This window comes from Oncorhynchus keta, chromosome 4, assembly GCF_023373465.1.
Source record: "Oncorhynchus keta strain PuntledgeMale-10-30-2019 chromosome 4, Oket_V2, whole genome shotgun sequence".
In the NCBI taxonomy this organism is placed as follows: Eukaryota; Metazoa; Chordata; class Actinopteri; order Salmoniformes; family Salmonidae; genus Oncorhynchus; species Oncorhynchus keta.
In genome coordinates this window covers 19,095,111-19,121,733 of record NC_068424.1, presented here as the reverse complement: position 1 = coordinate 19,121,733, position 26,623 = coordinate 19,095,111, and the positions used below count along the sequence as shown (strand labels likewise).

The following is a 26,623-nucleotide window of genomic DNA, read 5'->3' as shown; positions in this document are numbered from 1 at the left end:
TAACAAACCACAGCCTCACCTTGTTGTGGCAGGAAGTCCATATACGGCTCGGGGGTGGAGCCAGTGGGCTGCAAGATATCTCCCCTCACCTCTCCCTGCGATCTGCCCCCCCCGGTCTGTTACGAGGGTGAAATGCCGTCCCAATAAGTAATACTTCAGCGTTTTCAGCGCCCACTTGATCGCTAGACATTCTTTCCCCACCGTGGAATATCTTTGTTTGCGCGATAACAGCTTCTGGCTAATGTACATGACTGGGTGTTCCTCACCTTCTTGTAGCTGTGATATGACGGCACCCACCCTTCAGACGCATCGGTCTGTACAAACATTGGTTGGAGAAGTCCAGGGTCACCAGCACGGGTCGAGAACACAGTGTTCCCTTTAGGTCCTGGAAGGCTTTCTCCGTCTCCTTAGTCCACGTCAAATGGGCAGGCAGACGGCTCCTGGTCAGATCTGTCAGGGGGCTGGCTAAGGGAGGCAAAGTGGGGAATAAATATCCAGCAGTAACTAGTCAACCCCACAAATGTGCGTACCTGCTTCTTGGTGAGGGGGCGGGGCCATTCCCAAATCGCCTTCTCTTTCTCAATCTGGGATTTGACACATCCCCTCCCGATCGTGTACCCAAGGTACCCTAGGTGCTGAGCCAACATCTCTTTGGGTTCGCTGTGATCCCCGCCTCCCGTAAGGCCTGCACTACTGTGCTCACCTGGTTTAGATGTGTCTCCCGCTCACTCGCATGGATCACAATATCGTCGATGTATGCCACAGTGTACTTCCGATGGGGTCGGAGAACCCAGTCCATCAACCTCTGGAAGGTGGCCGGGGCCCTGTGCAGTCCAAAGGGCAGCTTCTTGTAATGGAACCGACCGTCTGGGGTGGCAGAAACAGTTTTCTCCCATGCCTCGGGAGCTAAGGGCACCTGCCATTAACCCTTTGTCAGGTCAAGCGTGCTGATAAATCGGGCGGTCCTAGCCGTTCGATTAATTAATCAAATCGGGGCATGGGGTAAGTGTCGAACTTTGAGATTTCATTTACCTTTCTAAACTAATTTCAGAATCTAATGGTGCCGTCTGATTTTGTCACCAACACTAAGGGGCTGCACCACTCACTATTCGACTCTTCGATTATATCAGCTTCCAACATCGTTTTTACCTTGGTCCTGACAGCCTTTCTCCTTGCTTCCGGGATCGGCCTGGGATCGGCCTGTCAGGAAGTCCAGGATCCAGTTGCAGAGGGAGGTGTTCAGTCCCAGGGTCCCAAGCTCGGTGTTGAGCTGTAGTGCTACATGGGGGTAGTCTTAGAGTTCTTGGGAACAAAGAACTTGAGACGTGGGGATTACAGACTGGGACAAGGAGAGGTTCAAAATTAAAGTGAATATGCCTGCCAGCTATTCATGCGCATGCTCTGAGAACTCGCCCTGGAATACCGTCCGACCTTGCGAGTGTTGACCTGATTAAAAACCTTACTCACGTCTGCCTCGGAAAGCGAGATCACTCAGTCCTCTGGGTTGGCGGGGGGGCCCCATGCACAGCTCAGTGTTGTTTTTGTCGAATTGTGCATAAAATATTGAAATATTGTTGGGCAGATCACGGCTGGCTCTTCCTTTGTAATCCGTAATGGATTGTAGCCCCTGCCAAATGTGGCGGGCGTTGGAGCCTGTGTAATAGGATTCCACCTCGTTCCTATAGTGTCCTTTTGCTTGTTTGATAGCTCTGCAGAGTTATTAGCAGTACTTCTTGTACTTGTTCATGTCTTCAGTCGTAGCCTCAGAGTTGTCTGCGACAGCCCTGTGTGTGGTTGCCCTGTCCTTTAGTTTAGCACCAACCTCTGTGTCAATCCAGGGCTTTTGATTAGGAATGCTGAGATCCTTCTCTGTGGGGACAACGTTGGCAATGCAATTCTTAATGAAGCCAGTGAAGGAGGTGGTTAGCTCGTCGATCCAATCGACGGAGTCCCGGAACATATTCTAGTCAGTGCTAGCAAGCAGTCTTGTAGCATAGCCTCTGATTCTGAGGACCATTTCTCTATTGAGCGCATCATAGGTACTTCCTGTTTGAGCTTCTGCTTGAAGCTTCTGCTTGACTTTATATACGGTACTTTCAATGTGATGGGCTTTAACCATTGGTGTAAAGTACTTTAAAGTACTACTTAGGTAGTATTTTGGGGTATTGGTACTTCACTTTTTAGATATTTTTGACAACTTTTACTTCACTACGTTCCTAAAGAAAATATTGTACTTTTTACTCCATACATTTTCCCTGACACCCAAAGTACTCGTTACATTTTGAATGCTTAGCAGGACAGGAAAATGGTACAATTCACACGCTTATCAAGAGAACATCCCTGGTCATCCCTACTGCCACTGATCTGGCGGACTCACTAAACACATGCTTCATTTGTAAATGTTGTCCTGGCTATCCATAAATAAAATAAAAAACAAGAAAATGGCGCTGTCTGGTTTGCTTAATATAAGGAATTTGAAATGATTTGTGTTTTTACTTTTGATACTTAAGAATGTTTTAGCAATTACATATACTTTTGATACTTAAGTATATTTAAAACCAAAGACTTTTACTCAAGTAGTATTTTACTGGGTGACTTTCACTTTTACTTGACTCATTTTCTATTGACAATTAAGGTATCTTTACTTATGTATGTCAATTGGATACATTTTCCACCACTGGCTTTAACATTGCAGCTTGTTTCTGATGGGAAAGGTTGGTTAATTTAATGTTGTGATCTCCAGGCTAAATGTTTCAGTAAGGAAAATCATGTTTGAAATTTCAAAGTGGAAATTTCAAACTTCATAAGCCTTTTTGAACCTCAAATACGCATCACGTTTTACATTTGCTACATTGCAGGAAAGTTCTCCCACAACAGGGTGATCAAATGAAGAGCCTACATCTGTAGTGCAGATCTGAATATAAGATTTGGCCAAGAATGTCTAAGCTAATGTCAGGTCATCATCCTTACCGGCTACTCAGGTAGACCTAGTGGTGTAATTTAGAATAAGACTGCTCATGGAGGCCTATATGAATAAATGAAATCCTCCTCTGTGGCTTTCAAAGGAGAACAGAGACAATCATATAAACAATGTGGAATGTTAAATTCCATCATATAGAAAGTATATAGAATAGCATTTTTTTGTAAAATTATTCTGTTAATATAATAGCTAAGGTGCTTTTCAATGATGAGGATGCAGCCTTAATAGCAAATGACACCAATTTATTTGACCAATTTAATTTGACCCTTGCATTATGCTTATAAGGCTTAAAAGAGATTTCTCATGTTAAGTGATAAGAACCCTGCTTGGAGCCTCTCTCTCTCTCTCTCTCTCTCTCTCTCTCTCTCTCTCTCTCTCTCTCTCTCTCTCTCTCTCTCTCTCTCTCTCTCTCTCTCTCTCTCTCTCTCTCTCTCTCTCTCTCTCTCACTCTACAACTGCTGAGGTTGTGTTGTGCTTTAAGGGAAAGGATCTACTCAGCCAGCACCAAGGGCAAGATGGATTATTCAGTGAATGTCTTAGTTTTAACGTCTTATCGCTGAATAAAAAAAAGCCCCAAACAGCTTTTAATCACCTCGACAGCCGTGAAGACGATAATAGATCTCCCTGGCTCTCTCTTTGCCGTAAAGTAATTATCTTAAACTGTTTTTTATTTATTTATTTTTTATTATTTTTGGGGGTTAGATAAGCTTTAATATTGCACATATTGTGGCTTCCATCAAGGTAATTGCCTACGTAATTTCCTTTTGTAAATATATATTTGAATACATTTTCCTTTATTATTTTCCCCTAACCCTATCACCCCTCCCCTAATTGGAGTAAACTAATGGACAACAACACTTCGACTTCTTTCTTTTGTTTTTAGTCCCATCCTTCAGCTTCACTCAACCCCTCCCCCTCCAACCCCTCAACCCCTCCCATCTATCTCAAAACACCATCCAGTTTTGATTTCTATTTGCCATATATTTTTCTTTTTGATTTACTCTACCTGGTTTGCCTCAAGAAGAGTGAAAATAGTCAATCCGGGTAGCCTAAGAAAATATTTGTTTTAAGGATTTTGAAAAACAACATAATATGGCTTCTCCAAATGCACCATAGGTTCTCATTAAATCTGTGGGAATATATGTATTATGTACAGGCCATAAACAAAGTCTATAGATAAGAGTATATCCAGTTGCGATTTTTACATGTAAATCTAGGTGGGGCAAAAAAAACATTTAATGTGGAATGCATGCCAGCAAAGACACGACACAACACTAAACAATACATCAATTGCACTATACCACTGCTACACCTGGCTATCAGCAGAGCCTTGTCATGTGCCGTTCTTAGTGTTCTCCCTGTAGACCAAGTCAGAACCGTCAGATAAATAACGATGGCATATAAGCAGACAATGAAAGTTCTTACAATATTCAATGATTACATTTCTCTAAAACTGGTTATACTGTATGCTACATGTGCACCACCAAGTCAGAACAGTAGGCAAAATTAAGAGGGGAAAATAGACCAAATTATTAGGGTGAGACACATGGGCTACTAACTTCTTACTATACAACATACACATTTATGCAGCAGTATACAAGACATTTTTGGACTCACCTTGTTGTGCTGTGCTCACTTGAACAGGAAGGTGGTGCAGCAGTCCTTCGTGGGCAAATTTTGTCATCAAACTTTGTCATCAAAGTCTGGCATTATGGTGCTTTCAAGACAACAGGGAACTAAGAAGAAAAAAAAGGTTGAATGATGATGACGTCAGTGATTTTCAGGTCGTAGCTCTCGAAAGAGGCCCGAGTTCCCGATTTACAATTCCGAGTTGGATAAAAGTTCAAAAGGTTTTTCCCGATTTCCCAGTTGTCTTGAACACACTAAATTCAGATTTTGCAGTTCCGAGTCAACAGTTGTTTTGAGCACGGCACAGATCATGCTTCATTGACGGGCATTGGTCAATGTTGAATGTTTATAATTTTAAAATAGGAAAAGAGACCCTTAATGTTAGACTTGGGACCACACAGCCACTCCACTGAATAGCAGGCTAATGATTGCTTTGCAATGCTTGCAGTTAACCACAGATAACTTCCAAACCACTCATTGTTGAATTTGCGATTTACAACTTGTTGTGTAATGTTTATAGCCGATGAGCAACGATACGCATTATTTCTCTTCATATGACAAGGATTAAAAAGGATTTGCCAGTAGATTGTCGTCTTGATTCATGATGACTGCTCGCTAAGATTTTGAAAATATGATGTTGATGTGATCAGTCCAATCAAAGCTACTGTCGATATAACGTGATTTGACGTCATTTTATCTGTGGCCAATGACCTTGAGCCTTCTTGGATGGGCACTTCTAATGCTCTGGATAAGAGCGTCTGCTAAATGACTTAAATGTAAATGTCTATGGCAGCACCCATGGGGCTTGAATTTTCAAGCTCTACACTTAGACTTGACGGTGACGTATTGTCCCCATGAGTGTCAGAACACTGAGCCAATCACGGCGCAACGCACCATATTTTCTGCTGGCTTGCCCCACCACCACAGAAAGCATTGAGCTAGGCTGAAACACCTGCATTTTGGAGCTGCCCTACTCAAGAAAACAATAAAGATGCCATGTATGTGTCGTGTCTTTAGCTATGCCGGATTAAGTGATATGACATGCTATTCTATAAATTAATTTCTCCGTAATTAATATTACCTGATTGAGCTAATCATGTAAATGTAATTAACTAGAGAGTCGGGGCACCACAAAATAATATTATAGAGCTGTTATCTTCCGAAATAAACTCTTAAAAACCTAGTAATATTTTACATCAATAGCAGTCAATATTAATCGTCACCTTAATTCAGTCTCATCTGAAAGTTGTAAATTCTTGGTTATCTTCACAAACCCTGGCTAACAAGTTGAATCAGCAATACAAAATTGGGTTTAATTATTTATTTACTAAATACCTAACTAATCACACAGAATTACATATACAAAGAATGAACCATATCTTGATTACAAATTACATCATAAAGGAAAACGTCCCTAGCGGACGGAATAGATATGACAGCTTGTTAAGCAAAAGAAAAGGGGCTGGGTTTGAGTGAAAGAGCGGGAAGACTGAGGAACAAAGAGCAAAGCTGTGCTATCCTAAATACAATATCTTATGCATTCTAAATTAACGCCCATTTGGAAAAGAAAAATACAATAAATATTTACTCTGAGCTGCGCTTCGGTAGGTTGGTGGTAGATGGAAGGCCGTTTTGCCAACCGAGTCCTTTGTCCTTTGAAGAATGTATCTGCTGTTAAATTGGATACGTTGTAGTAACGTCGTTGTGTGGTAGACGGGATACTCTGCCTGTTCCTTCCTAACCTGTGTTTGCAGCTACTGTTGCTAACTCAACGGCTAGGAGGCATCACTTCGGTAGTGAATAAGAGTTCAAAGTTCATACCATTCGCTTACGCTGATGTTGGCTTCGTTCTGTAGTTATCATCTGAACCATTCTGACATCGGACCGTCGTCCTCACATCCACGGAACAGGAGGTTATATTGTCGTCAATGCTTTATAAAGGAAGGGAGAGGAGGGCGTGTTTGGAAAGTTTTATAGCCCATGTCCCTTCACAGGGGCGGGCCACTGATTGAGCAGAGCCCTACCTTATGAAAACCCAAATCTCACATTTTATATTTTTTTATTGTTTGCAAGCTGATATGTGACACGTATTAATGCCAAAATAACATGCAAATCAGGCTCTGCTAAAAATGTGGGGCTCAAAACAGAATGCCCTGAAAGACATGTTGCCACTGAGTATATCTGTAAAGATATTTAAGTGTATGTTCATACCCGAATGAAGGCTCTTTAACTGACAGCTCAGTCATATACTGTAAATACACAGCAAGGAGAAACTAGTGTATGCGACTTTCTTCTTCTTCATTTGTATAAGTGAAGGTTCTGAGATCTGCCTGTTTTTGGGGTCACTGCCGGGATGAGAGGCTGTTGTAGAACATATGGACTAGCACAGAGTATAGCTCCAGAACAGGCCTGTTGTGGGGAAAAGGCCCCCGGGGTGGACATGTGCCCCACCATTTACACAGACAGGGGGAGAATCACAGTCTGACACTGGTGCCATGGATCCACCCTGATTTGGGGGACACATGTTTTTTGGCTGTAAACCCGAGGTAAGATAATACATGTTAAGTGTAATATACAGTCTACAGTGAGGCTGAAACATAACTAAGGTCCATTATATTATGGCTCCTACTGTATAAAGTACAATCACAGCAGACAATGTAGAGTTGTTTCACAATACAGTGTTTTCAAGAGTAATCCTGCACTCCTACTTGGTGAAATACCACACAGGTAGTGTAACAAGGCAGGAAGAATACTCGCTGTAGTGTCCATGTTTTTGGGTGGTAGTTAGGAACATGGCTGCCAGTTTAAAAGTCCAGACAATGCTATTCTTTCGATACTCTGTGCAGCAACCTGTATAACAACACTTGGAGCTGACCCATGTTTATTTCCCCTTGGCTAAGCATCACACAACTGACGAGAAAGGTTCGCTTGTGAAAAAGTACAAAGAGACCATCTTGTACGGATGGATTTACCTGGACTAGACGACACGTCCTTGGAAGGTTTTATTTCAGCTGCTAGAAGTCACACAGTTTTATCAACACCTCTCCCATCAGGTGCCTATAGAGGGTGACTGGTCAGTGGAAAAATGTTGCTTCACTGACATGGCATTTTGAATGATGAATGTGAAAGTCATATGCCATACATGGGAGATAACAGCATTAGAATTGAAATAAGTTGTCTCAGCATGCAGTCACAGAACCGGCAAAAGAGGGGGAACACCAGAGAACACCAGATTCAGCCTGTCGGTGATAATTCACTCAGCATTGTTTAACAAGTTATGGACAATGGTGTCGTGGACATGCATTTGTGGCCATCTGTGGCTCCCTCTGTTATATCCCACCAGGCCAAGGTAACAGGAATTTGGAACCCCCACCAACCCCCGCCGCCCGGACATCAAAGCAACAATTTTTTCTCTCTCGCTCAGGAAACCAAACCAAAACAGTGCAGAATAGGACCAACCTAGTGCTACTGCAGACTGGGAGGGTCACCCACAGACAGCATTCTAATGCCACAGTAACATTTAAACAATGCCCTCCACATCGGTCCTCATAATACGCCAGCGTCAGAGCATTGTAAATCTCTGCCGTTTCACCCGAATAATAAGCAAACTTTTGATGTGAACAGGATGTCTCTGAGTGTATTATTGGAAACGGTGTCTGAAAGGACACGAGGGGTTATATTTAGGTCTGACGCGCATGTGAGAACAAAATGCTTCAGTCATGTAAATCAAGCAGTTTGGGATCGGTTTCTGTCTTACAAGGGGAATGCAAAGACCCATTTAGCATTTTGTAATTTACTCAGTGCTGTTTTTATTTATTTTATTCACCAGGGGTTATGAGCGCACACTCACGCAAAGCCTTGAAGTAGAAATTGATAACATTATCAAATGGAAGTGGTGCGTTGTGTAATTAGCTATAACACTTTTCCAGTGCCAATTATCAACAAGAGTAATGCATTGTTAGATTACAACAGAGAGCAATGCATTGTTAGATCACGACAGAGAGCAATGCATTGTTAGATTACGACAGAGAGCAATGCATTGTTAGATTACAACAGAGAGCAATGCATTGTTAGATCACGACAGAGAGCAATGCATTGTTAGATCACGACAGAGAGCAATGCATTGTTAGATTACAACAGAGAGCAATGCATTGTTAGATCACGACAGAGAGCAATGCATTGTTAGATCACGACAGAGAGCAATGCATTGTTAGATCACGACAGAGAGCAATGCATTGTTAGATCACGACAGAGAGCAATGCATTGTTAGATTACGACAGAGAGCAATGCATTGTTAGATCACGACAGAGAGCAATGCATTGTTAGATTACAACAGAGAGCAATGCATTGTTAGATCACGACAGAGAGCAATGCATTGTTAGATCACGACAGAGAGCAATGCATTGTTAGATTACGACAGAGAGCAATGCATTGTTAGATTACAACAGAGAGCAATGCATTGTTAGATCACGACAGAGAGCAATGCATTGTTAGATTACGACAGAGAGTAATGCATTGTTAGATTACAACAGAGAGCAATGCATTGTTAGATCACGACAGAGAGCAATGCATTGTTAGATCACGACAGAGAGCAATGCATTGTTAGATCACGACAGAGAGCAATGCATTGTTAGATCACGACAGAGAGCAATGCATTGTTAGATTACAACAGAGAGCAATGCATTGTTAGATTACGACAGAGAGCAATGCATTGTTAGATCACGACAGAGAGCAATGCATTGTTAGATTACAACAGAGAGCAATGCATTGTTAGATTACAACAGAAAGCAATGCATTGTTAGATTACAACAGAGAGCAATGCATTGTTAGATTACAACAGAGAGCAATGCATTGTTAGATTACAACAGAGAGCAATGCATTGTTAGATTACAACAGAGAGCAATGCATTGTTAGATTACAACAGAAAGCAATGCATTGTTAGATTACAACAGAGAGCAATGCATTGTTAGATTACAACAGAGAGCAATGCATTGTTAGATTACAACAGAAAGCAATGCATTGTTAGCAATGCATTGTTAGATTACAACAGAGAGCAATGCATTGTTAGATTACAACAGAGAGCAATGCATTGTTAGATCACAACAGAGAGCAATGCATTGTTAGATTACAATGCATTGTTAGATTACAACAGAGAGCAATGCATTGTTAGATTACAACAGAGAGCAATGCATTGTTAGATTACAACAGAGAGCAATGCATTGTTAGATTACAACAGAAAGCAATGCATTGTTAGATTACAACAGAGAGCAATGCATTGTTAGATTACAACAGAGAGCAATGCATTGTTAGATTACGCCAGAGAGTAATGCATTGTTAGATCACGACAGAGAGCAATGCATTGTTAGATCACGACAGAGAGTAATGCATTTTTAGATCACAGATGAGAAATATGCACATTGCTAATGGTCAAATGTCAAAATGCACATTGTTGGGTCCTCTTTAGCTATGTTACTTTTCATCAGTAATGGGGTTCTGTTTGACGGTAGCCTCTGCTCCTTGTCTCCTTCCATCAATCTACTGTACATTGATATTTAAAGGTACAATAGGCTGAAATCACTCCGCCATTTCCTGGTTACTAAAATTAAAATGGCTCGCATTTCTACATTAATTTGGTAGGGTCGCCCAAAAAGCTGCCTACTGCTCCTTTAAGAACTGGACAAGTGAAAATCTAATTCTAGACATCTTTCTATCAGTAATTTGATGAAGCAGAAGAAAGAGGAGATATGGAAAGAGGAAGACACTTTAGACAATTGAGAGACGCAAACCCAAGGTGTTGTGTTCGAGGCAGAGGTAGATGGGTTGCCAGATTTGTTTACAGTGAGCAGCAAGCTGATTCATGACTGAAGCTTGGTATCCCATAGACTCTCCTCACATATTCATCCAAAACACAGAGAGAGAGAGAGGCGAGTAAATGAGCCATCCTTGATAGATGGATGACCTGGAGACAGAGGGAAAGACAGACAGTGAGGGAGAGAGAGAGAGAGAGAGAGAGGGGGGGGGGGGGTGAGCTGTACCAATGTCAACAACAGCACCCCACATTGACCCTGACTCTTCTAATTAGACCACGCACACCTGGTTGGCAGCCATGTTTTTCTGCCCTGCTGGGAGAAGAAAATGTGTTATTGTGTGTGCAGAGGTACAAGAGAGACTTACAAGACCCACCCCAATCCACTCCACTCCTTCCCTGCCTAATAAACTTGTTTCTAAAATAGTCCCATTCAGCATACACACCAGTGAATTCTCAGGGTTGAAAGAGACGTGTATGAGTGAGCCGTTGCTACGGGAGACCATTTTCATCCCAATCATTCGTCACTTTGTGTTCATTTGAAAGTATACTTTAGTTCTACAGTGACTACCCACTGTGCACAGATGTCAAATCAACTTCAATTCCACGTTGGTGCAACGTAATTTTATTTAAATGACATGGAAACAACGTTGATTCAACTAGTGCATACCCAGTGGGTATGCACAATGGCAATCAACCATTGGTGACCCATCATTCAGGAAAATAATGAAGATAAATTATAACTAAAATGTATCGGTGCTCATCGGCCATTGGACATAAACATTACACAACAAGTTGGAAATCGCAAATTCAACTATGAGTGGTTTGGAAGGAATCAATCAAGCAATCACTAGCCTGCTATTGAGTGAAGTGGGTGTGTGGTCCCAAGTCTGGTTTTAAGGGTCTCTTTTCCAAGCTTAAAATAATTTTTTATAATTTTTTTTTTTTAACCTTTATTTAACCAGGCAAGTCAGTTAAGAACACATTCTTATTTTCAATGACGGCCTGGGAACAGTGGGTTAACTGCCTGTTCAGGGGCAGAACGACAGATTTGTACCTTGTCAGCTCAGGGGTTTGAACTCGCAACCTTCCGGTTATTAGTCCAACGCTCTAACCACTAGGCTACGCTGTCACCCCAATAAATAATAAACATCTAGCATGACTTCAGCCGTGCTCAAAACAACTGGAAACTCGGAACTGGGAAATCGGACTTCAGTGAGTTCAAGACAACTGGGAACTTGGGGAAAAACTAGCCCTGACTGGGAAAATACGTTTTGAACGGTCATCCAACTCAGAATTGCAAGTCGGCAATTCGGGCCTCTTTCCAGAGCTACAACCTGAAGATCACTGATGGCATCATTATTGTTTTGTTTTTTTAGAGTTCCCAGTTGTCTTGAAAGCACCATAAATCCAGAGAATGCCAGACTTTGTTGACAAAATTTGATGACACAATTTGCAGACGAAGGACCGGCGCACCACCTTCCTGTTCAAGTGAGCACAGCACAACAAGTCCAAAAATGTATTGTATTCTGCTGCATAAATGATGTAATATGCCAGGGAAATATGTATACTGTAGCTAAGAAAGTAATACTAAGTGTATGTTTTGTAGTAAGCTGTTAGTAGCCCATGTGACTCACCCTAATAATTTGGTACCGGTAATCATTGAATATTGGAAGAGCATTCATTGTCTGCTTGTATGCCCTCTTTATTTATCCTACATTTCTGACTTGGTGTACAGGGAGAACACAGTAAGAACGGCCCATATTTATTCTGAATTCTGTCGCTGTACATTTCAAAAGTGCTGAACAAATAGTTACAGTTGAAGTTTACATACACTTAGGTTGGAGTCATTAAAACACGTTATTCAACCACTCCACAAATTTCTTGTTAACAAACTATAGTTTTGGCAAGTCGGTTAGGACATCTACTTTGTGCATGACACAAGTCATTTTTCCAACAATTGTTTACAGACAGATTATTTCACTTATAATTCACTGTATCACAATTCTGTATCACAAGGCTACCCAAAACGTTTAACCCAAGTTAAACTATTTAAAGGAAATGCTACCAAATACAAATTGAGTATATGTTAACTTCGGACCCACTATGAATGTGATGAAAGAAATCAAAGCTGAAATAAATCATTCTCTCAACTATTATTCTGACATTTCACATTCTTAAACTAAAGTGTTGATCCTAACTGATCTAAGACAGGGATTTTTTACTAGGATTAAATGTCTTGAATTGTGAGTTTAAATGTATTTGGCTAAGGTGTATGTAAACTTCCGACATCAACTGGAAATTGTCTATGTCCGTCCTAGCGAAATGACGGATTCCCTCTTATTCGCTCGTCGTCCCCTTATGCCATAGTTCGTACATCTCAATTGTCAGTAGAAACCACATTTGTTTAAGCAAGTCTGCCATATCAGCTATGTTTTTTTAAAGGCAGTAAATGAGGCTGAATGAACTGTTTCGCTGCCAGACAAGGTTCCACTGATAGCCAGGTGTAGCAGTGGTAAGGTGTTTGGACTACTGTTGGGACAGCTTTATGTAGGCCCTAACAGTTTGTTGGTGCAATTAATGTATTGTTTAATGTTGTGTAGTGGCTTTGCTGGCATGCATCAAAAATATATATTTAAAAAATTTTGCCCCACAAAGATTTACACGCTAAAATCACCACTGCAATCAACTATCTGTATGCCTCTTCATACAATTTTACATCTGGGCCATTAACTGGGTTGGTAAGCAACCATGGTAATAATCTCCTCTTTGAGGCCAGTTTTGCTTCCGCTGTCAGGATTATCAATCGATCACTCATCTATAATTTGTGACTGTTCTCCTGCAGGTCTGGTAATCAATTTTCAATGTCCAGCTCTGGTTTACAGATGCATTGCAAAGTCCAACATTAAACACTAAGTATCATCCAACCCAGCTTTTAAAATCATAAATAAGAGCTTGGGCATAATGACATGTTAATGCCTTGTTGGCTTCCATATCTCCCCTTGTGGATAAGTAATATGCAGTGCATTTGGAAAGTATTCAGACCCCTTCACCTTTTCCACATTTTGTTACGTTACAGCCTTATTCTAAAATGGATTCAATTGTTTTTGTCCCTCATCAAATCTTCAGACAATACCCCATAATGACAAAGAAAAAACATCTCCACAGAGGAACTCTGGAAATCTGTCAGAGAAACCATCGGGTTCTTGGTCACCTCCCTGACCAAGCCCATTCTCCCCTGATTGCTCAGTTTGGCCGAAGGGCCAGCTCTAGGAAGAGTCTTGGTGGTTCCAAACTTCTTCCATTTAAGAATGATGGAGGCCACTATGTTCTTGGGGATCTTCAATGCTGCAGACATTTTTTGGTACCCTTCCCCAGATCTGTGCCTCGATACAATCATCTCTTGGAGCTCTATGGACAAATACTTCGACCTCGTGGATTTTGCTCTGACATGCACTGGTAACTGTGTGCCTTTCCAAATCATGTCCAATCAGTTTAATTTACCACAGGTGGACTCCCATCAAGTTGTAGAAACATCTCATGGATGATCAATGGACACAGGATGCACCTGAGATCAATTTTGAGACTCATAGCAAAGGGTCTGAATAGTTACAGTTGAAGTCAGAAGTTTACATACACTTAGCTTGGAGTCATTAAAACTCCTTTTTCAACCACTCCACCCACGCATTTCTTGTTAACAAACTATAGTTTTGGCAAGTTGGTTAGGACATCTACTTTGTGCATGACACAAATAATTTTTCCAACAATTGTTTACAGAGAGATTATTTCACTTATAATTCACTGTATCACAATTCCAGTAGGTCAGAAGTTTACATACATTAAGTTGAATGTGCCTTTAAACAGCTTGTAAAATTCCAGAAAATTATGTCATGGCTTTAGAAACTTCTGAAAGGCTAATTGACTTAATTTGAGTCAATAAATAGGAGGTGTATCTGTGGATGTATTTCAAGGCCTACCTTCAAACTCAGTGCCTCTTTGCTTGACATCATTGTGAAATGAAATCAGCCACGACCTCAGAAAAAAAATTGTAGACCTCCACGTCTGGTTCATCCTTGGGAGCAATTTCCACACGCCTGAAGGTACCACGTTCAACTCTATGGGACCACGCAGCCGTCAAACCACTCAGGAAGGAGACGCGTTCTGTCTCCTAGAGATGAACGTACTTTGGTGCGAAAGGTGCAAATCAATCCCAGAACAACAGCAAAGGACCTTGTGAAGATGCTGGAGGAAACAGGTACAAAAGTATATATATCCACAGTAAAACGAGTCCTGTATCGACATAACCTGAAAGGCTACTCAGCATGGAAGAAGCCACTGCTCCAAAACCGCCAATAAAAAGCCAGACTACGGTTTGCAACTGCACATGGGGACAAAGATCATACTTTTTGGAGAAATGTCCTCTGATCTGATGAAACAAAAATAGAACTGTTTGGTCATAATGACCATCGTTTGGAGGAAAAAGGGTGAGGCTTGCAAGCCGAAGAACACCATCCCTACCCTGAAACAAAGGGGGTGGCAGCCCAGTTCACGGACCAGGATGTCTTGCTCCCAGGCAGACTAAATAACTTTTTTGCCCGCTTTGAGGACAATACAGTGCCACTGACACGGCCTGCAACGAAAACATGCGGTCTCTCCTTCACTGCAGCCGAGGTGAGTAAGACATTTAAACGTGTTAACCCTCGCAAGGCTGCAGGCCCAGACGGCATCCCCAGCGGCGCCCTCAGAGCATGCGCAGACCAGCTGGCCGGTGTGTTTACGGACATATTCAATCAATCCCTATACCAGTCTGCTGTTCCCACATGCTTCAAGAGGGCCACCATTGTTCCTGTTCCCAAGAAAGCTAAGGTAACTGAGCTAAACGACTACCGCCCCGTAGCACTCACTTCCGTCATCATGAAGTGCTTTGAGAGACTAGTCAAGGACCATATCACCTCCACCCTACCTGACACCCTAGACCCACTCCAATTTGCTTACCGCCCAAATAGGTCCACAGACGATGCAATCTCAACCACACTGCACACTGCCCTAACCCACCTGGACAAGAGGAATACCTATGTGAGAATGCTGTTCATCGACTACAGCTCGGCATTCAACACCATAGTACCCTCCAAGCTCGTCATCAAGCTCGAGACCCTGGGTCTCGACCCCGCCCTGTGCAACTGGGTACTGGACTTCCTGACGGGCCGCCCCCAGGTGGTGAGGGTAGGCCCCACAAGGGTGCGTTCTGAGCCCTCTCCTGTACTCTCTGTTCACCCACGACTGCGTGGCCACGCACGCCTCCAACTCAATCATCAAGTTTGCGGACGACACAACAGTGGTAGGCTTGATTACCAACAACGACGAGACGGCCTACAGGGAGGAGGTGAGGGCCCTCGGAGTGTGGTGTCAGGAAAATAACCTCACACTCAACGTCAACAAAACTAAGGAGATGATTGTGGACTTCAGGAAACAGCAGAGGGAACACCCCCCTATCCACATCGATGGAACAGTAGTGGAGAGGGTAGCAAGTTTTAAGTTCCTCGGCATACACATCACAGACAAACTGAATTGGTCCACTCACACTGACAGCGTCGTGAAGAAGGCGCAGCAGCGCCTCTTCAACCTCGGCTTGTCACCAAAAGCACTCACAAACTTCTACAGATGCACAATCGAGAGCATCCTGGCGGGCTGTATCACCGCCTGGTACGGCAACTGCTCCGCCCTCAACCGTAAGGCTCTCCAGAGGGTAGTGAGGTCTGCACAACGCATCACCGGGGGCAAACTACCTGCCCTCCAGGACACCTACACCACCCGATGTTACAGGAAGGCCATAAAGATCATCAAGGACTTCAACCACCCGAACCACTGCCTGTTCACCCCGCTATCATCCAGAAGGCGAGGTCAGTACAGGTGCATCAAAGCTGGGACCGAGAGACTGAAAAACAGCTTCTATCTCAAGGCCATCAGACTGTTAAACAGCCACCACTAACATTGAGTGGTGAGCCACTTTAATAATGGGAATTGATGGGAAATGATGTAAATATATCACTAGCCACTTTAAACAATGCTACCTTATATAATGTTACTTACCCTACATTATTCATCTCATATGCATACGTATATACTGTACTCTACATCATCGACTGCATCCTTTTTTTAATACATGTATCACTAGCCACTTTAACTATGCCACTTTGTTTACTTTGTCTACATACTCATCTCATATGTATATACTGTACTCTATATCATCGACTGCATCCTTATGTAATACATGTATCACTAGCCACTTTAACTATGCCACTTTGTTTACTTTGTCTACATACTCATCTCATATGTATATACTGTACTGTATGCTGCTCTGTACCATCACTCATTCATATATCCTTATGTACATATTCTTTATCCCCTTACACTGTGTATAACACAGTAGTTTTGGAATTGTTAGTTAGATTACTTGTTGGTTATCACTGCATTGTCGGAACTAGAAGCACAAGCATTTCGCTACACTCGCATTAACATCTGCTAACCATGTGTATGTGACAAATAAAATTTGATTAGATTTGATTTGATTTGGCAGCATCATCATGTGGGAGTGCTTTACTGCAGGAAGGACTGGTGCCCTTCACAAAATAGATGGCATCATGAGGGAGGAAAATTATGTGGATATATTGAAGCAACATCTCAAGACATCAGTCACAAAGTTAAAGCTTGGTTGCAAATGTGTCTTCCAAATGGACAATGACCCCAAGCATACTTCCAAAGTTATGGCTTAAGGACAACAAAGTCAAGGTATTGGAGTGTGTGTCCGTGCAGGCGTTGGTGTGGGGGTCCATTTTTGATAGAGGTCATGCTAGTTAGTGCATATTTGGATGGTTATATACCACTGTTCCTAGGCCGTCATTGAAAATTAGAATTTGTTCTTAACTGACTTGCCTAGTTAAATAAAGGTAAAATAAATGTTTTTAAAAAGTAAGCTATATATATATATATATATATGTCTATATGTCTGTGTTCAAGCCAGCATGAAAAGTATATGTGTGTGTGTGTGAGCAGTGTGCCCTCATGCTTCGTTTGAACTGACTTTTGCACTGTTTTCTATTTCCTGGGTTAAGAATCCCTCCCACAGCAAAGGGCAGCAAGCCAAGTCACCGTATCTTTCCCTCCTCTTAACGATCCCATTTCTCTGGATCTGTCCTGAGCCAAAACATTATGCATTCAACGTTATTTTACAAGGTCAGCTTGAGAACGTTCTCTTTCTGAATAACAACCTGGGAAAGAGTCGCAGTGGAGAGGAGAGGGGTGGAATGAGCCAATTGGAAACTTGTGTAATGAGGCAGGAGAAAGTGACAGTTGTGATTTTCACTGAAATACCTATATTAGATACTATACTGTGTCCCAAACCTCTCCTCAACTACCCCCAGTTGTTAGACTTATTTGATCTGTTGCAGAACTAACACACTAGATTCCCCTGGTCATCAAGTCATGAATTGGCTGAATCAGATGGGCTCGGACTGGAATACATGAAATAAGTGGAATGGCTGGGGGAGCTTTGTTTTCATTTCCCATCACCTATTGGAAAAACTCCTTGTACATCTGGCCCTTTGACTTAGTAGACCTTAGAGACCTGATTTGAAGCACACCAAAACAAGAACCAAATGTTTGATTCCTACTGTGATGTTTTGTATAGAGGGCATGCAGTTGATGTTATAGGCCACACCTTGCTCCCCAGACAGGGGCTATGCTGGGAGGTTTAACTAGAAGTTTGAATGTGGTTGGAACTTGGCGTTTCTTGATATGCCACATTTGATTACTTTTTCATATTTTACTGTTTTTGCGACGCAAGGACACACAAAGCAATCTGTTTGTTTAGTTGTTTCAGATGTAGCGGAAGTAAAAGCATTGTTAGCATAGCGAGTGGATGTGCTTTGGCCTGTATATTCCTGTCTTTATACCCAGGTTGGTCCTTATTAAGAGGTTACCTGTGCTCAGCTGTTGTGGCAACACGTATATAACAGAGGTTATTTGTGCTCATTTTGTTGTGGCAATCACATATTTCTTTCAAGGTCAAACTGATTGATGTCTCCATTCTGCTACCAGATGGGAAAAAATGAACACGGTCAGAACCTCAAAGTAAATGAAATACAAACAGGGAAAAAAATGGGGGATCTCACATTCCAGGAGGTTTTTTAATTCGGTAGTCCAGGGATAAATAGCTTATTGTACCTTTCTTTTTTATTCTGGCCAAGGAAGAGGTACCTTGGCTGCCGAGCGAGTGTATGACATCCCACAGAGTGGGCCTTTGTTTCAGGGGATTGGGTTGCGCCGCCCAAACAAAGTGTCCAGCGTTGTCAATGGAGACTGGGGCCACTGAAGTGTAACTCTAGGCCTGGAGAGGGGGAGGTAGAGGCAGCTAAACAGAGGACCTGTAGAGGACAGAGCTCCCACACATACTTATACACACAGGCCACCCACACATACACTCTCTCCTCTCCCCAGGTCTTTTAGCTGTCTATGCCCAAGAGACGGTAACCAAAGCCGCACATGAAACCTTTCTATGAGCCTCCGCTCCTGTGACAGAGAGAGAGAATGCTTGTTTTGAAGGCACTCTACCTACAAGTTTGGTTTTCCGGAATAGTACCACTGGGACCAAGTTATTTGCCTGTCTTTCTTGACGTCTTTTAGATGCCCTGTGGCAGGACTATTCAACTCCTGGCCTGAGGGGCCATACCTCTAATGAGAAGCTGATTGAGAGCCGTGACATAAACAGAGTGGTGTAGTGACTGGTTCAGACCTGGGACACCAGGTGCGTGGTGATAAAAAGAACAAGCAGCAGTACTTGGAACCTCGAGGCCAGGAGTTAAACAACACTACTGACATCTCATTTGTGTTACCAGTGGTGAAAATTAGCTGGAAATAGAGGACGAGAAACAGAAGAGTCGATGCACTTCATTGGTCCTCTTGTTCCTCATCCTCCCTGTATTGTGTAGCTCGTCCCCTAGAGACGTGTTAAGGGATCTCAACAGATTGTTTCCAATAAGTAATTGTTGTATGGAAAGTGATGTTACATACTGACAGACTTTATTAGGGTCACCAATACACAATAACAGTGGTAAAGCCTTCCATAGATATGTCTTATCCGCAACATCACACTGAAAAGCAGTGGCTCTTTTGGGTGGCTATCTTGTTTGAGTTGACCTAGGCTGTGGTTAACTGTGTACTCCCATGGGGCTGCCTGTCTATGTATTTTCAGACAGTGATGATTCTGTAATATTAGTGTGAGGTCAGTATACTGTACTCTAGTGAAGCATTGTAATGTTATTATGAGGTCAGTACACTGTACTCTGGTGAAGCTCTATTAGTGTGAGGTCAGTATACTGTACTCTGGTGAAGCTCTAATGTTAGTGTGAGGTCAGTAGACTGTACTCTGGTGAAGCTTTGTAATGTTAGTTTGAGGTCAATATAGTGTACTCTAGTGAAGTTTTGTAATGTTATTGTGAGGTCAGTACACTGTACTCTGGTGAAGCTCTATTAGTGTGAGGTCAGTATACTGTACTCTGGTGAAGCTCTATTAGTGTGAGGTCAGTATACTGTACTCTGGTGAAGCTCTAATGTTAGTGTGGGGTCAGTAGACTGTACTCTGGTGAAGCTTTGTAATGTTAGTTTGAGGTCAATATAGTGTACTCTAGTGAAGTTTTGTAATGTTATTGTGAGGTCAGTACACTGTACTCTCGTGAAGCTCTGTAATGTTAGTGAGCTCAATATACTGTATTTTAGTGATGCTCTGTTAGTGTGATGTCAGTATACTGTACTCTGGTGAAGCTCTGTAATGTTAGTGCGAGGTCAGTAGACTGTACTCTGGGGAAGCTCTATTAGTGTGAGGTCAGTATACTGTACTCTGGTGAAGCTCTGTAATGTTAGTGTGAGGTCAGTAGACTGTACTCTGGTGAAGCTCTATTAGTGTGAATTTAGTATTCTGTTCTCTGGTGAAGCTCTGTCATGTTAGTGTGAGGTCAATATCCTGTACTCCTGTGAAGCTCTAAGTGTGAGGTCAGTATACTGTACTTTAGTGAAGCTCTGTAACGTTAGTGTTAGGTCAGTATACTGTACTCTAGTGTAGTTATTTTTGTGTGAGGTCAGTATACTGTTCTCTAGTGAAGCTATATTAGTGTGAGGTCTGTATACTGTTCTCTAGTGAAGCTATATTAGTGTGCGGTCAGTATACTGTTCTCTAGTGAAGCTCTGTAATGTTAGTGTGAGGTCAATATACTGTACTCTAGTGAAGCTATATTAGTGTGAGGTCTGTATACTGTACTCTAGTGAAGCCATATTAGTGTGCGGTCAGTATACTGTTCTCTAGTGAATCTCTGTAATGTTTGTGTGAGGTCAGTATACTGTACTCTAGTGAAGCTCTGTAATGTTAGTGTGAGATCAGTTTACTGTACTCTGGTGAAGCTCTGTAATGTTAGTGTGAGGTCAATATACTGTACTCTGGTGAAGCTCTGTAATGTTAGTGTGAGATCAGTTTACTGTACTCTAGTGAAGCTCTGTAATGTTAGTGTGAGGTCAGTATACTGTACTCTAGTGAATCTCTGTAATGTTTGTGTGAGGTCAGTATACTGTACTCTAGTGAAGCTCTGTAATGTTAGTGTGAGGTCAGTATACTGCACCCTAGTGAAGTTGTATTAGTGTGAGGTCAGTATAATGTACTCTTGTGAAGCTCTGTAATGTTAGTGTGAGGTCAGTATACTGTACTCTGGTGAAGCTCTGTAATGTTAGTGTGAGATCAGTTTACTGTACTCTGGTGAAGCTCTGTAATGTTAGTGTGAGGTCAATATACTGTACTCTGGTGAAGCTCTGTAATGTTAGTGTGAGATCAGTTTACTGTACTCTGGTGAAGCTCTGTAATGTTAGTGTGAGATCAGTTTACTGTACTCTGGTGAAGCTCTGTAATGTTAGTGTGAGATCAGTTTACTGTACTCTGGTGAAGCTCTGTAATGTTAGTGTGAGGTCAGTATACTGTACTCTGGTGAAGCTCTGTAATGTTAGTGTGAGATCAGTTTACTGTACTCTGGTGAAGCTCTGTAATGTTAGTGTGAGGTCAATATACTGTACTCTGTAATCTGTTAGTGTGAGATCAGTTTACTGTACTCTGGTGAAGCTCTGTAATGTTAGTGTGAGATCAGTTTACTGTACTCTGGTGAAGCTCTGTAATGTTAGTGTGAGATCAGTTTACTGTACTCTGGTGAAGCTCTGTAATGTTAGTGTGAGATCAGTTTACTGTACTCTGGTGAAGCTCTGTAATGTTAGTGTGAGATCAGTTTACTGTACTCTGGTGAAGCTCTGTAATGTTAGTGTGAGATCAGTTTACTGTACTCTGGTGAAGCTCTGTAATGTTAGTGTTAGGTCAGTATACTGTACTCCAGTTAAGCTCTGTAATGTTAGTGTGAGGTCAGTATACTGTACTCCAGTTAAGCTCTGTAATGTTAGTGTGAGGTCAGTATACTGTACTCCAGTTAAGCTCTGTAATGTTAGTGTGAGGTCAGTATACTGTACTCCAGTTAAGCTCTGTAATGTTAGTGTGAGGTCAGTATACTGTACTCCAGTGAAGCTCTGTAATGTTAGTGTGAGGTCAGTATACTGTACTCCAGTTAAGCTCTGTAATGTTAGTGTGAGGTCAGTATACTGTACTCCAGTGAAGGTCTTGACTCATCATCTCACATTGCTCTCTTTGTTTTTCTGAGGATCGTATGAGAGGGGAAATGGTTCAATGGTTTATTCAAATCCCAATTCTCTTTTGCCGAAACAGCAGCTATTCTTCCTGGGGTCCACACAAAAACATAGAACATGTCAAGAAGCAATACACTGATAGACAAGAACAGTAACACATTTAAAATGCAACAAGATGACAATTTTAGCAAATGTTCTTTCTTACTCAGAATAACTTACAATGTACCCTTATCACACCCACAATCTTTGTTTAATGTCTAACACATTGAGCAATGTGGATATGCTAATAGTCAGGGGCTTGAATTTGTACTTTAGTGGTAGAATAATGTCCAAAATGGTTGCTTCCACAACGTCATTGTTAACAGACATCTATTCAAATTCCCTCTCCCATCCTATAGCTGCTCTCTGCTCTCCAGTGTGGAAATCTTATGAACAGTGGCGACTAAGTGACAAAGCCTGTCGTGTTTCTTTACAACACAAGTTAGCTCTTGCTGAGTGAGTGTTCTGTGCGGTCGGTAGGGTCATACTGAGGTCATACTGAGGGGTCTGGTATTTTGGACAGGTAGCAGGAAAACACATTGATCAAATTCTGTACCTTGTAAGTAGGAAAACCACAAAAGAAAGGTTGATGGGTATATTGGCAGCAAAACCCTTCGAGAGAGATGGCAGGGAATGAGGCTGAAAGAGAATGGGAAGCAGAGCCCCTCAAAACACCAAGAGCTCCAGTTTAGTGGAGTGGTCAAACTGTGCCGCTGAATATCCTCTCAGCACTGTTCTGAATGACAGCTCTCCAGCCTTTTAAGGAGTTGGTATTTTATCAATAGGACAGCCAGTTGGGGCCTCCGGGTGGCGCAGTGGTTAAGGGTACTGCAGCGCCAGCTGTGCCACCAGCGACTCTGGGTTCGCGCCCAGGCTCTGTCGTAACCGGCCGCGACCGGGAGGCCCGTGGGGCGACGCACAATTGGCCCAGCGTCGTCCGGGTTAGGGAGGGGTTGGCCGGTAGGAATATCCTTGTCCCATCGCGCACCAGCGACTCCTGTGGCGGGCCGGGCGCAGTGCGCGCTCACCAAGGTTGCCAGGTGCACAGTGTTTCCTCCGACACATTGGTGCGGCTGGCTTCCGGGTTGGATGCACGCTGTGTTAAGAAGCAGGGCGGCTTGGTTGGGTTGTGTATCGGAGGACGCATGACTTTCAACATTCGTATCCAAAACAATTGGATACCACGAAATTGGGGAGAAAACAGGGTATACATTTTTTTATTAAAAAATAATAATAATAGGACAGCCAGTTGAAGACTGGAGTAGGGAGTGTAAGCAGGGGGTCAGATTTGAACCCACGCCGGCACTGTTACGTGTGCATTCTGAGCGCAGCGGCACTGATCGCTAGACCATTGAGACTACGTCGCTCTACTGTTTTTAAGACCTGGGAAACCCATCTGTAAAGAACCTGGTACGGGAGTTGTAGCGATGAGACAAGATAGTAGCTACTAAACTATACCACGAAATTGGGGAGAAAACAGGGTATACATTTTATTTCATTTTACATTTCATTTTATTAAAAAATAATAATAATAGGACAGCCAGTATCTGGCCCTCTCTCTCTCAGTACTCTGTCCATCTCTCTCACTATCTCTCACTATCTGTCTGTCTCTCTCTCTCTCTCTCTCTCTCAGTACTCTGTCCATCTCTCTCACTATCTCTCTCTCTCACTATCTGTCTCTCTCTCTCTCTCTCAGTACTCTGTCCATCTCTCTCACTATCTCTCACTATCTGTCTCTCTCTCTCTCTCTCTCTCTCAGTACTCTGTCCATCTCTCTCATCTATCTCTCTCTCTCTCTCTCTCTCTCTCTCTCTCTCTCTCTCTCTCTCGTACTCTGTCCATCCCTCTCACTATCTCTCTCTCAGTACTCTGTCCATCTCTCTCAGTACTCTGTCCATCTCTCTCACTATCTCTCACTATCTGTCTGTCTCTCTCTCTCTCTCTCTCTCTCTCTCTCTCAGTACTCTGTCCATCTCTCTCACTATCTCTCACTATCTGTCTGTCTCTCTCTCTCTCTCTCTCTCTCTCTCTCTCTCTCTCTCTCTCTCTCTCTCTCACTATCTCTCACTATCTGTCTGTCTCTCTCTCTCTCTCTCTCTCTCTCTGTCTCTCTCTCTCTCTCTCTCTCTCTCTCTCTCTCTCAGTACTCTGTCCATCTCTCTCACTATCTCTCACTATCTGTCTCTCTCTCTCTCTCTCTCTCTCTCTCTCTCTCTCTCTCTCTCTCTCTCTCTCTCTCTCAGTACTCTGTCCATCTCTCTCACTATCTGGCCCTCTCTCTCTCAGTACTCTGTCCATCTCTCTCTCTCTCTCTCTCTCTCTCTCTCTCTCTCTCTCTCTCTCTCAGTACTCTGTCCATTTTACTCACTATCTGGCCCTCTCTCTCTCTCTCTCTCTCAGTACTCTGTCCATCTCTCTGTTTTTGATGTTCTCTCTAGACTCCCATGTGTACAGTCGGGGACCTTTGCCAGCTCCCCCTGGCATCCTTAGTCACAGCCTGTGAGGAGTGAAGTGTGGTCAACCACTTCATCCCTTCATCCCTCCATTATTTCCTACCTCTGTCCCTCCCAGGCAAACACATTCAAGGGCCCTTCATCCCCTTCCAGCATCTTCTCAAACACAGACACAGATCCAGCCTCCTATTTCCTCACTGGACATGGGGCATATCAGAGGGATAGTTTAGGTGTGATTTCCATGAACCCTAACCAACCAAAGACTTTTACTTGATGTTTTCATCATACATTCATTTAACAATACGCTTTATTGAACCAATTTGCACTTTACTTGGGCCAAACATGCAATCTTGAAGCTCAAGAAGACCAATATGTTTGTGTTTGATTTGTTTGTTTGTTTGTTTGTGCGTGTGTGTGTGTGTGTGTGTGTGTGTGTGTGTGTGTGTGTGTGTGTGTGTGTGTGTGTGTGTGTGTGTGTGTGTGTGTGTGTGTGTGTGTGCGTGCGTGCGTGTGTGTGTGTGTGTGTGTGTGTGTGTGTGTGTGTGTGTGTGTGTGTGTGTGTGTGTGTGCGCGCAGTTTGCTCTTTTGCTTTGAGTTGTCATTCCATCATTCAAACCAAAAGGCTGTGGTCAGAGCCTAGTGTTTCCCATGTAACAGTGATATGTTTCTCACCTTTGTTCAGGTCATTCAAAGTTTCCCTTTTTCAATGTTGTCATCAGGTCATAGCTGAACTTTCAGCTTTTAGACTTTTCAATAGGCAATTGTTTTAGCAAGTATTGCCTGTGCCTGTTAAGTCCTATTCACATTCTACATTTTCTATTCTCAACACAGTGTATATCTGGGCTTTTGGGGAATGTTTATTAGGAGCATTTTACTTGATGATTGTTCTTAAAAGTTGTCCATATGCCAATAGGACTCAGTTGTTGTAATTGTGGGTCTGAAAAGCTAGATCCTTTGTGAATAACCAAAATGTAGGAGACAACCTTGCACTCAAATATACTTGACACTAACTTTTGGGGAATCAATTAGCAGACTTCCTACTTTAACGTTAAGGATGGTAAACATGAAAATGCCTCCATTCTTTGCCATTAGATTATAAGACAAAATAATTTGTGCAAAGGAGAAGAATTGTCTTCTCATAGCAGTAGTTCAATATTCACATATGTACCTCCCTACCTCTCTCCAGGCACTACCCCAAGCAGTCCTTCACCATTGTGACTGACACTCCAGAGAACCTGAGACTGAGACATCAGAGTGAATTGCAGAGCCAGGTGAGATGGCCTTCAATTTTTGTGTATGTTGTCAAATTCACATCATTTTCAGGTGCTGGGCTGGAAAACACATTGTTAAAAATGGGGGAACTAGAGGATCCAAACTTCTATGTCGTCACAGAGGTGTAATATGCCACAGCAGTGAAACACCATTCCCATGTTTTGCTCCTTTACTATACCTCCCTTTCTGCCTGTATCTGGCTGTCAGATTCCTAACTCGCCTGTACAGGGACACACAGCCAGGGCCCATCTGTCAAAGAAACATAGACACACTGGGTGTCTGTCCACATGCCAGTCCTTTGGCTCAGAACACAGCCAAAAGGAAGAGACAGGAACGTCAAAGAGAGGGAGGGAGGGAGGGAGGGAGGGAGGGAGGGAGGGAGGGAGGGAGGGAGGGAGGGAGGGAGGGAGGGAGGGAGGGAGGGAGGGAGGGAGGGAGGGAGGGAGGGGAGCTCACTAACAGGATCTGTCTGATTTGTTTTACCCTGAATCTCTAGTCTACAGAGAGCTGTATTGCTTTCATTCTGCAGTCATAAACACTGCGGATCATCTAAAGGCATCAAACATGTGTCTGAAGACACGGATAGCGTTATATGTATTCACAAGCAAGGCTCTCAGCTCTCTCTGTAATGATGAACTTCTGACTATCAGAATCATCAAGGTACTCTCATCATCCTCTTCATACAGATTATTGGATCGTATAACTTGTATTAATCAT

General features: G+C 42.7%; 1 protein-coding gene across 2 annotated transcripts in view; it reads left to right on the top strand.

Moving 5' to 3' along the window:
- LOC118370384 (LIM zinc-binding domain-containing Nebulette-like) overlaps positions 1-26,623 on the top strand; it is a 50,778-nt gene that overhangs the window by 16,113 nt on the left and 8,042 nt on the right. For both annotated transcript variants that reach the window (XM_052503539.1, XM_052503533.1), the window contains exon 3: positions 25,821-25,905. In XM_052503539.1, the coding sequence (XP_052359499.1) occupies positions 25,821-25,905 (85 nt within the window). The remainder of the gene's footprint in view (positions 1-25,820; positions 25,906-26,623) is intronic.